Source organism: Hipposideros armiger, unplaced genomic scaffold (assembly GCF_001890085.2).
Source record: "Hipposideros armiger isolate ML-2016 unplaced genomic scaffold, ASM189008v1 scaffold_397, whole genome shotgun sequence".
Lineage (NCBI taxonomy): Eukaryota > Metazoa > Chordata > Mammalia > Chiroptera > Hipposideridae > Hipposideros > Hipposideros armiger.
The window spans coordinates 1,676,553-1,688,792 of NW_017731747.1; the positions used below are offsets into that span (position 1 = coordinate 1,676,553).

The window sequence follows — 12,240 nt, forward strand, 5'->3', positions numbered from 1 at the left end:
TAGAGCACCACTAATTCCAGCAGTATAGTTTTAAAAGCATTTATGTGCAGAGTTAATCAGGAACTAAAGTTACGATTAGATTAGTTTTAGATTAGTTTGTACCTGTATTAAATTAATTTGTCTACATTTGTTTGCATCTAATATGTCTACAGATTAATTATAATTTGGGGACCTAGGTTTTATACATTATTACTAAAATAAACATTTCAATGTCATAAAAAAAAAAATTGGGGACTCGTCTAGATTAAATATGACTAAAGAGATGTAACAACTAAATGTAAAATGTGACCCTTGATTAGATACTGGCTCAAACAGACATAGCTATAAAAGACATTCTGGGGACATTTGAGAAATTTTAATACAGACTGAGTATTGGGTGATATTCGGGAGTTAGTGTTACTTTTGTTAGGTATGGTACTGTATTGTGGTTATGGAGGAGAATGTCCTCATGGTTAGTAGATGTTGGCTGAAGTGTCATGATGAGTACCATTTTGAAATGGTCCAGCTAAAAAACATGTCTGTATATACAAAGTCTGACAATTAGGTTCATGTACTCATCCTAGAAAAAGTGCTACATACCTCATTGCTGAATATCATTACGGTCACCTTCAAAGTACTCCCCTAGGGAAGCTATGCACTGATGCCAGCGCCTAGTCCACCCTTCAAAGCAAGTTTAGAACTCTTTTTCTGGAATGGCCATCAGAGCTGTCATCATATTACTCTTAATGTCCTGAATGTCATCAAAATGTCTTCCTTTCAATATTTCCTTTATCTTCGAGTAAAGAAAGAAGTCATTGGGGGCCAGATCAGGTGAGTAGGGAGGGTGTTCCAATACAGTTATTTGTTTACTGGTAAAAACTCCCTCCCAGACAGTGCCGTGTGAGCTGGTGCATTGTCATGATGCAACAGCCATGAATTGTTGGCAAAAAGTTCAGGTTGTTTTCATCAAACTTTTTCACGCAGCTTTTGAAGCACTTCCAAATAGTAAACTTAGTTAACTGTCCAGTTGGTACAAATTTATAATGAATAATCCCTCTGATATCAAAAAAGGTTAGCAACAACTTCACTAACTTAATTGTCAGACCTCATATGTGTATGTATATTTGAAATAAGTATTGCAAAGTATTAGCAATTGGTCTAAGAGGTGGGTATGTGGGTATTGGTTGTACTGTTTTTTTCCAACTTTTCTGAATTTTTTCAAAACTTACTAATAAAAAGTGGAAAAACACAGCTTAGGTACACTTAAAAAGAATCCTTCAAATAGCACCAATCTTCCATTTCATTTATTCATTTATAGGTCAACCCAAAGGATCTGGATTCCAAGTACGCGTATATCCAGGTGACTCATGTGATCCCATTCTTTGATGAAAAAGAATTGCAAGAAAGGAAAACAGAGTTTGAAAGATCCCATAACATCCGCCGCTTCATGTTTGAGATGCCCTTCACTCAGGCCGGGAAAAGGCAGGGTGGGGTAGAGGAGCAGTGCAAACGGCGCACCATATTGACAGGTAACGGTGTCCTGGCCCCTTTCTTTAAGAATCACATCCAGATCTAAGCCTGGAAACCAAGATAGAGCTTTCTGGAAGGGATCCAGAAGCCTCTAGAATTGGATGGGGCCTTCAAGTATAGTTAACTTCCCCCACATATTCATTTCAGTTTAACATTTATCTAATCCTTGGTTTTGAATGCTCGTGACATTGTTTATCCATTTGCATTTTCTTCTATCAGACCAGAAGTTCATATCCAGTGTCAGGTCACTTACCCTTCTTAGAATCTGATGGAAGCAGTGGGCCCTTAGCTCCTCAGAATGCTTTTGCACACAGTCTCAGGTGATTTACAGACTCCTTCTGAAACCCACATGGGACCCCTCCTGACATGGCCCCCAGGTCAGGAACCCCCCCTGCACACAGTCCTACGTCTGCCTCACAGGAAGAGATCCCCTATGATCTCTGTGGCCTAGTTCCCAGCATGAACCTGCTCCAAGATTTTAAGCTGAGTGAATATACAGGACATGAGGCTGGGTCCCATCCACCTGGTCTCTGAGTGTGTTTGGCCCACCTCAGCTTGAATTCCTCCAGTACCAAGAGGCTCACCACATTCAGAGGCCACCCTGCTCAGTGCTGCAGAGTTTTAATTTCTCCTTTGGTACTGTTTAGCCATCGATAACCCATTCTCAGAAATGTGTTTGGCATCATTTTCCAGTTCCTGACAAGTATGGAGCCATCTTGCCTACTTTGAAGGAGCTTGACTCACCCACTGTTAGTTTAGGTTCAGCGACATGACTAAGGTAACCTAAAATAAAACACTTTCTTGACTTAAAAAAAAAATCAGTGGGGAGACCTGTTGAGAAGGCCAGGTGTATCTATATCCACTATCTAGACACATTTTTCAAAGAGTGGCTATAATTATATCACACCAGGAAAGCGCCTACTACTGGTCTAGAGGTTGATGTTGCCAAGTGTTCCATCTGGGTGATCATACGCAGGACAGACAGTTAAGTTCACGAACTTAATTGTCCGACCTCATATGGCCCATTATAATGATAAATGAAAGGAGCATTGTTAAGATGCTGCATTTCAGGTGAGAGTCCACTGTCACCATTGAATTGTACACTTTAAGTGGGTGGATTGTGTGGACACTTCAGTAAAGCTGTTAACAAAGTAAGAATATGGCTCATTATACAATAATTCAAAGTAGCATACTTCAGAGAATTTTTCATCCTTCCTATCAAGGAACTAGGATAAAGGTTAAAATTTCAACAACAACAAAAAGCCTGCATTCTTAAAGAAAGAGTACCTACTCCTGCTCTAAGAATAGTAAAATAACCTATAAAGCACAAGCAATATTGTCTGTTCCTCATATGTCAATGCATTGACTTCCTAATGGACACAGAAGCACATTCTTCTTATTAAGCACGATAACTACATTTCCGGATGCAATCGTTTTATGAAAACTATCAGCGTACAGTGTTTATCACTGTAGCTGTGATGGCCTTCAGTTAGTGCTTATCAGTGGTCGTTCCTGGATCTGCCGCATCAGCATCACCTGAAACATGTTAGAAATGCAAATTCTCGGGCCCCGCCCGGACCTATGAATCAGACACTGGAGGTGCAACCCAGCTAGTTGTAGTTCACAAACCCTCCAGGTAATTCTGGTGCTGATCAAGTTGCAGAACTGCTTTAAATAAACCTTATTCTCTGGTGAGTCAGGGCCAGGATTTTTTTACTATGATTATTCCACTCAGATAGCATACTGATTCATAAACCATTATTACCATCCCGTATTTTCCTGGACAGATTTCCTTCAGGGTTACAATGTCCCACCTTGTCACAGAAGTAGATTAGGTAAACAACATGAGCAAAGCTCTCTACCTGCCGGAGCAGAGGGGACCAAGGGTAACTCCACTGCAGAAAGAGGCAAAGTAGACATATATGGTATTGGCTCAGGTAGTAACCGCCCTGCACAGCAGGGAGGCTGAGAAAGTGGGGGCAGTGCAAAGCCTGGACCTGGGACCTGCAGACCTGGGTCACATCCTGTCTGTGTGACTTTGGTCAGTTCACTTAACCTCTCTGTGCCTTAATTTCCTCATCTGTAAAATGAGAGTTGTACTGTCCATCTCGTATTAAAGGATTTTATGAATCATACCCAGGAGGGGAAAAAAAACGTACTTCATTTTACTAGATCTCATCTACCATTGAGTGCCTGGCCTCTGAGGTCGATGACCAAAAGAGGATTGTAGTTCAACAAAACACACAAAAAAGGGTGCAGCTTTTGCCCTGGAAGATCTCAAAATATGGAAAGGATAGTTACTGGGCAGTAAAAAGATTTAGAGGAGATGTTATAAAATTGCTACTGAAAACATGTAAACAATATCAACCTTTAGTTAAAGATACACAGACCGGGATATCCTGAAGACTTTGAACTTGAGCGTTTTCCCTCTTGTTATTAATACCTTAGATTCTTCTTCTATTGCATTGCTTCAAACCTGACCTTTGGTCTTGCAAGTTGTGGGGAACTCTGGCCCTCCCTGCCCTCTGGATCCAGTGAAGGCTCACTTTCCTGGATAGTTCAGTCAACTTCCATTCGTCATCATTGGAAAAACCTAATGGTCACTCCCCCGGCCCCTTCAGTGTACATTGCTGAGCTTTCCTCCCAACATGAGCCCCTCCCTCCGTTCCTTCTTTCATGGAACGTCTACGGTGCAGTGTCTTCCCAACCACTATTCCAGAGCCTTCCAAATTATGCCCAGACTTTCGTTTCACCCAGGTTGGAAATATTTTCTTGCCCTTCACCTTCTCTTGAGTCTAACTAACCAGACCATGCAGTCACTTCGCAGCTGTCTCTTCCTCACAAGAGTACAACGCTTCTCACATTAAATGTTAACGAGGGCCCAACGCTCTTGACTTTACAAGACCAGCGCTCTAATCCCTGAGCTATAGGGCCCCACTCGCGCTTGACTTTATATGATACAACCTGTCATTAAGCATTCACAATGATAAAGAAAAACAGTATTCTGGTGCCACGAAATACTAGCATATGACTTGGGCAAGCGCTGGTCCCTTGCCTGTAACATGCGAATAATTACTTCTGCCATTATGGTAATGATCATGCAAGCCATGGGATAAATCTGGAACCCCTTCCCCCGCAGCAATACACTGCTTCCCTTACGTGAAGAAGCGGATCCCCGTCATGTACCAACACCACACCGACCTGAACCCCATCGAAGTGGCCATTGACGAGATGAGCAAGAAGGTGGCTGAGCTCCGGCAGCTGTGCTCCTCGGCCGAAGTGGACATGATCAAACTGCAGCTGAAACTCCAGGGCAGCGTGAGCGTCCAGGTGAGCCAGGCGCCAGACAAAGCAAACTACGGAGCAGCAGAGGAAAAGGCTCCTTGAAGACCTTGGAAAATTTCAGGTCATTCACACCAGCAAGGGCTAGTGTAGATCCCTGGCTCTTCCAGGGGGTTCCCGTTACCTCCCTGATACCAGAGGGGGCAGTGGCCTTAGTGTCCACACCTCACATGCGGGAGTCATTCTCACAGAGCTGTCCGCCAGGGGCAGGACACAGCTCTGCGTACTAACCGGTTTGGGGGGAATTCTGGGTGTTGGGAGTGTTAAGACTCTTCTAAGTATAAAGAAGTATGGGTAGCTGTAGGTTTTCTTAGAATACTATTGTTTTCTGGTTTCTATGAAAATTGTACCTGAAAAAAGTACTGTAAGTTTTATTCTCATAGTGGTATCTTGATTAACAGAAATTCTTCATTTTTATATAGCCCCCAATATATTGATTTCTTTTGTTTACTGGTAGCATCTTCTGTGTCCTGTTTAAGAAATCTGTTCTTAAACATGTTTCAGAGATGTTTTGTTTTGCACCTCCGTTTAGCATTCCTGGGTAGATCTGCAGTCCATCTAGAATTGATTCTTGTAGATGGTAGCAGGGGTCAAGACACATTTTTGTCCATATAGCTATCCAAGTGACGTGTACTATTGGTGGAGAAGGCCATCCTTGATCTAGGTGCTGATTATACAAGTATAGTCAGTTTATGAAAATCCATCAAGCTATATACTTACACTATATGCATATTTCTGTTTGTATTTTACTTCAAAAGCACATTTTTAAAAAGGTTTCTTACTTAGATGGTTTCTTAGGAAATTGCTGAATCTTAGTGCACCTCCCTCCAGTGACCAGTATGCCTCTTGCTCTACTGATATTTTTAAGTGTCTGTAAATAATTCTAGCACATGTTTTATATGTATGTGTGTAGTGTCTGTGTATTTCCAATTCTTTTCTCTTTCAAGAAGGGTATGTTTATGAAAGTTCCATGTAAATTGTAATATTACACATAGACTTGGGGGTTTTCTTGGTTCATTATCTGAAATCAGTTTTTGTCAACTTTTTATCAGATCCGTGCTGAGTTGCTGCCTAACATTCTTCTGAGTGATATTCACCACAAAAGTATTTATAGGTGTTTTCAACCTCTTCTCCTACAGTCCCTAAGACTTAGGTACCAAAATAGTTATCAAGTGAATATGATAAATATTCCAGCAACGTGAGTGATGACATAATGGGGCCAGAGGCCACAGTTATCTCCAGCTAAAAACAAAACCACGCAGTAACGTGACCTGGGAACATCAGGCCTCTATCAAAAGGCCAGCAGAAGGGTGTGGGCTCCAGTCGAAGGTGGGGCTGGACAGGTTGATCTTTCTAAAGGGCAAAATGTGCCCTGCCCTTTGCCTGGGACCTTAGAGTTTTATAGATGCTCAATCGTAAAAAGCAAAGGATTGCGTTCATGAAGTGAGATTAAGTTTATACGCGTGCACCCACCAGGGTATCACAGAGTTAGAACCAGAGGGAATTAACTTGCTCATTTTATTTGTCTATTTCTGCAAGTCTTTCACCCAGAGCCTCACTGGGGTTGCTGTTGGACAGGACAGACCCAGCAGGGTGGCTTCATGGCGCTGCACTCCCAGCTCTGGTCATATTAAAACTTAGGAAGTTTCATCAATTTTCCCCTTTGCATTTTCTTAAAATTGAATATAGTCGTCCCTTGGTATCTGTCGGGGGGTTGGTTCCAGGAACCCCACACGATACCAAAATCTGTGGATGCTCAAGTCCCTTACATAAAATGACGTAGTGTTTGCAGGTATCCTACACACATCCTCCAGTATACTTTAAATCATCTCTAGATTACTTCTAATACATAACACAGTGTAAATGTTATATAAATAGCTGTTATGTTGTATTGTTTAAGGAATAATGACAAGAAAAAAAATGTGATCATGTTCAGTACAGACACAACCATTGTAGGCATAACTACATAGTACATGTCAGCAACACTGTAACTTTTTAAAAAATATTTGTAATCCGTGGTTAATTGAATCCATAGGTGCAGAACTTTCAGATAGGAAAGCCAACTGTATACTTATATGTGTCATTTTGGATAATAAGCCATTTGGATTGTCTCCAGGTTATTAACACAGTTCTCAACACACATAGCCAGTGTAATGACACATCCAGTTATCACAGAGGGTTAGCTAGTTGTTCCTGTCTCAGCGGGCTCACCTGTTAGAGGTGGCCCTCTGTGTCCCCACCTCTGGTGTGAATTCCCACACTGCAGCTCTCCTGCCGTTACTGTCCACGTCCTACGTGGATCAGAACTACAGCCATCCCCTTTGCCAACAGTGACAGGACAGGTGACTCTCCCTACTTACTTACCTTCCAAACCCACCAGGTTGCCCAGGAAAAATTATGCAATCCTTACATGGTAAAGTCCTTTCCCAAGCTGTCTCAGATGCCTGGAACTTTCTCCTTCCCGACCAGTGTGTCTACTTTTTATCCACATTCCCACATTTCCTGACTTACCCAACTCCAGAGAACTCTTCTTCGCTAATTGAGAGATGCAGTGGTCTGGTTCACACAGCCTGTTGCTAAATGCCCCTAACCTTTGCCTTTCCAGCACCCGTCAGGATGGTTACTTCATTCAAAGATAACAAATCAGTTTGCCCATGGCTGTCTACACAATTCAGTGAGGTGAACAGTTGGCTTTTTCAAAACTGGCGTACATACTGGATTTTTGAGTTTTTACCAAACTCGCCAGGTTGACCTCTTTGTTCAGTGTAGTGTAGCACAAATGTCAACTAAAATACGTGGGCCCTGATCTCAGGTGTTTTGCTTATTGGATGTTTGACCTTGAACAAGTCCTTAAGTTTTCCAAGCTTTGGTTCTTCCTACATAAAATGAACTATCATCACAAGTGCCTTGAGGAGGCTAAGATGATAAAATCAAATGACGTATAATAATAGAAGCTTTGTTCATGGTTTCCTTTTTGGGGTTGTAAGTCCCTAGAGGGCAGGGGTCATGACTAACTCAAGCATCATTTTTAACAGATGCCAAATGGAAACTAAAGCAGTGATAATGGTCATTTGCTTTAAAATATAATTTTAAATCTTTGTTCTTTATCTAGGTCAATGCTGGCCCACTAGCGTATGCCCGAGCTTTCTTAGATGACACAAACACTAAAAGATATCCTGACAATAAAGTGAAGCTGCTTAAAGAAGTTTTCAGGTAAAGCATACTGGGCATTTTTTTTTCTTCAAATATTAACAATTTCTGTGCTCATTCGAGAAAGAGATACTACCACTTGGACTCACTCTTTGTCCCCAACATACCTTTATTTTTCTCTCCTGTGCTAACAGGCAATTTGTGGAAGCTTGCGGTCAAGCCTTAGCGGTAAATGAACGTCTGATTAAAGAGGATCAGTTAGAATATCAGGAGGAAATGAAAGCCAACTACAGGGAGATGGCAAAAGAGCTTTCTGAAATCATGCATGAGCAGGTAAGTGCCACATGGCGTTCTTCTCATTTTTAGGGAGCCTGCATTAGCTGGGGTCTTAAGCATACTCTATGATGGCCTACACCTTCCAACATGCTTCCAGAATTTTGCTATTTGAAGAATAATGTAGCATGCTATACTGCTGTTACAATCTAACCACAGATTACCTGGGGCACAGCTAACAAATTGCCCACCTGTTATTATCTAACGTGAGAAGAGCAGAGAAGGGCCGACCAAGTGATGCGATGGTTAAGAACTGGCTTGGGATGCGAGAGGGCCCCGGTTCGGATCCCACATATGAGGGCCAGTGACACTGCCCTCCACAGCTAAGATGCTGAACAACAGCTCGACCTGGAGCTGGGCTGCTGTGAGTCACTGGCGACGGTGTAGGCTGCAGTCCCTGTGGCAGTGGGTTGCCATGGGCTACTGTGTGTAGCCAGCAGCCAGCGTGAGCGGCCAGCAACTGCAGTGAGCAGCCGTCCAGATGCCGGGGACTGATCTGCCTCGCCCGGGAAGAGCGCAATGATGGTGCCAACTTGGGCTAGTGAAGCAACGTCCTCCACAACTAGACTGAAGAACAAAAGGACAGCAACTTGTCTGTTCCCCTTCCCCCAATTCCCCAGTGCTGTTTCCATCCCCCAATTCCCCAATTAAAAAAAAAAAAAAAAGCAGAGAAGAGCAGCACCCACCTTTGCTACAACACTCTTAGAGGTGGCCCCGGTTCCTAAGATTTGTCCCTTCCCACCCCAGCCTAGCTAAACAAACAAACAAACATCTCACTTAAGAAAGAAATCCCATAGTGTTCCTAGAATTTCCTTTATTCACCCAATCCTTTGAAAGAACAGGGTTTATCAGCTCGGTTTAAGGAGTTATCTGTTGCATTCAGTGTCTTTTGTCCTTTACAAAAATAGGGTTGTTCAATTTTTGGCTATTTACAGCTGACCTGGGTGCCCCAGTGTATTCTTCATGGCTCCTTCTATATTCTTTGTCATTATGGGCGTCTTTCCTGATGACTCTGCCACTGTTGCCTTCCTGTATGAATTCCTCTCAGTAGGATCATGTATGTGGGCTCAGTAGTCCTCAGAGGGAACAGCTGCCCGGGGAGCCAAGTAAATGTCAAAGATCAGCTTCCACATAATAGCAGAGGGGTCCACTCTCCAGTAACGTGCTGACTCCTTCCAAGGCACAGTGCCAGCCTTTCTTAGTGTCAGCACCTTGATAACACGTAACTGCTTCTGTCTCTTCCCTCCATATTGCCTTTGAGTCTTGCAAAATGGAAGCCAGGGCCATTCGTGTCGGTTAATGTGTCATGTGATGATTTAATTAGGGAATTTCTGTTGCTGGAAACTAAAATAGCTGCACTTTAACTTGCTTGCTTTTTTTTTTTCTCCTTCATGCTAACATATTCAGATGGGATGGTAATGTTCTTTTTTAATTATATTTTTGTGAAACTTGATAAAGTGACTCACAAAGCTATTCCTGCATTTGGGCAGCTGCCGACACTAGCATAATGACAAGACATGTGCAAAAGAAGGCAACCCTCTTCTGGGCATTTAGAAAAGTAGAAAACAAAAGTCAAAATAATTGAAGAAATAAGTGTGTGAATACTTAGGCAGAACGTGAGGGCCCTATGAGAACAAGTTTTTGGAGAACGCTCAAGGTCTTTTCCATGAGGCCTCCAGATTCCTGTAGAATGGAGAGCTTGCTCAGGGGGTGCCAGTATTGGCACTAGAACAGGTGGAAGTAGAAAACAATTATGGGCTGAAAATATTAAAATAAACTCCCAGATTATATGGACGATCGATGCAGTGCTGTGCTCTAAACTGCACCTTCAACTTTCCATTATCTCAATAACTATGAAGATTAAACTCCTTTGAACCCTTAAGGAAAAAGCGTCGTGACCCGGAGTAGATTTGCTTCTGGCTTTTCCAGGTGGGCCTCTGAGTGTGTACGTTCTTCTCAGTTTCTACCTGGCAGTAGGTCACGTCTTGCCCCTAGAACTCTTCCCTGCATCTCTGAATGTGAAAAGAGACGTGTTCAGTGAAAGGGGCAGCCACTGTCTCTGTCCCAGGATGGAAATCTAAGACCCTGAGAAAAGGAGCCAGTACAGAAATACAGATGCTCCAGGTGCATTTTAAAAGACTTTTCCAGGGGGCGTTGCTAGGTCGTGTCCACATCAAGTATGTATGTGTAAGATAGCCTTCAAAGCTGCCTTATAATCTGGTGAGTGCAGAAGGCTCTCCATTCACTAATTTGTAAAGGAAACATGTTTGTCCTGGACTTTCTCCTTATTAATCCTGACCTGAAAAAGGTCATTTACTATTGGGTTGTCGGAAAAGTCATAATGTATTTTTCCTGTTTTTCGTTGCAAAAATGCATCGTGACTTTTCCGACAACCCAATAGCTGAGCTGACACAATCGCTCTGCACACCGCCAAAGCCAGGCTATCTGAGCACACCGTCATTCACAGTGACAGTGACCATTGGATGATAAATCATGTGTGTTACATGAAATGCGCCTTTTTGAGAAATGTGGTTCAGGGCATTACACTTGGGTAATGTTATGTTTCTGTGCCTCGAGATTTGCCCCCTGGAGGAGAAGACAAGCGTTTTACCGAATTCCCTTCACATCTTCAACGCCATCAGTGGGACTCCGACAAGCACAATGGTTCACGGGATGACCAGCTCGTCCTCAGTTCTGTGATTGCGCCTCATGGACCGTGTGTGGGGACTTGCTTTGTCATTTGCAAACTCAGGATGATTTCCAAAGCTAATCACTGGGCTCGTGCGAGACACAAGAAGACTGAGCACAAGGAGAAATCAGGGGAACAGGAGAGAAAGGAAACTGTTATTTCATAGCAGATTTTTTTTGGAGGAGTCATAAGAGGACACATATTTTTTTAAATGTCGCTGGCAATACTCAAAGGTTTCATTATGTCTTAACAGAGGTATGGGTTGGACACTCTTAAACCGAAGTTAAATTTTATTCTTCCTTACAGAGTAGTATTAAAATAAATGGCCTAGAAAAAAAAAAGTGTTCTAGAATGAACATAGCAGGGACCATAGCACTGAAATTGAGGCTGGGGTAGCCTTTTGGCCTCTAGGCTAAACTGGAAAAATCTTGAAAAACTTTTTTTTCCTGTGGCACATTCAGGTTGAATACAAGAACTATTTTTGTGACTAGTTTTTGATGACCTAAGGGAACTGACCGTTGTAATTTTTGTACCGGTGAACCAGGAGGTTTAGTGCTTTTATACTCACTTGTGTCTAAAAAACATGAAAGCTTAAGAAATTATGTGAGCTTAAAACTAGTCAAGCAGTTTAGAACCAAAGGCCTGTATTAATAAACAAAACTATGCTAAAAAATTTAAAGTAGTACCATATGTTGTTATGTACATAGAGTTTGTTAATACAGTCTTGGTATTCTGTACATATATGTATTACATTTCTACATTTTTAATACTCCTCACATCAGCTTCTGCATTAAGTTTGTGACAAATTTGTGCTGTTCTTAGTATATGCAAGACCATACTGTTTTATTCTTGTACATAAAACCGTGCAATATGGAGATGTATACAGTCTTTGCTATGTTGGGTTTATAAACTGTTTTTAAAAGTTCATCCTTTTGCCAAAGTGGTGATGAGTATGTAACTGGTAAATCATAAATTCTGTGGTGAACAGTGGTGTGATTTGAAGCTTTCACCATGTGATATTTTCTTTTGAGACATTAATTTAGTAATTTTATATTGAGGAAAATAAAAGTTTTAATTTTATTTAACTAGAATCTCTGCCCTGCTGTAATTAAACATTCTGTACCACTTCCGTATTAAAAATAACATTGCTGATTTTCTAGTAGTGAATATTGGGTATTTATTGTTTGACAGGATATTGAAATACTCGGGGGGGGGGG

General features: G+C 41.9%; 1 protein-coding gene across 1 annotated transcript in view; it reads left to right on the forward strand.

Moving 5' to 3' along the window:
- Positions 1-12,185, forward strand: part of DOCK9 (dedicator of cytokinesis 9) — a 285,969-nt gene extending 273,784 nt beyond the window's left edge. Inside the window, exons 51-55 of the mRNA XM_019663653.1 lie at positions 1,298-1,508; positions 4,649-4,839; positions 7,964-8,064; positions 8,196-8,334; positions 10,912-12,185. Coding sequence (XP_019519198.1) covers positions 1,298-1,508; positions 4,649-4,839; positions 7,964-8,064; positions 8,196-8,334; positions 10,912-11,034 — 765 coding nt within the window. The 3' untranslated portion in view covers positions 11,035-12,185. The remainder of the gene's footprint in view (positions 1-1,297; positions 1,509-4,648; positions 4,840-7,963; positions 8,065-8,195; positions 8,335-10,911) is intronic.
- Positions 12,186-12,240: the final 55 nt, after the last annotated feature.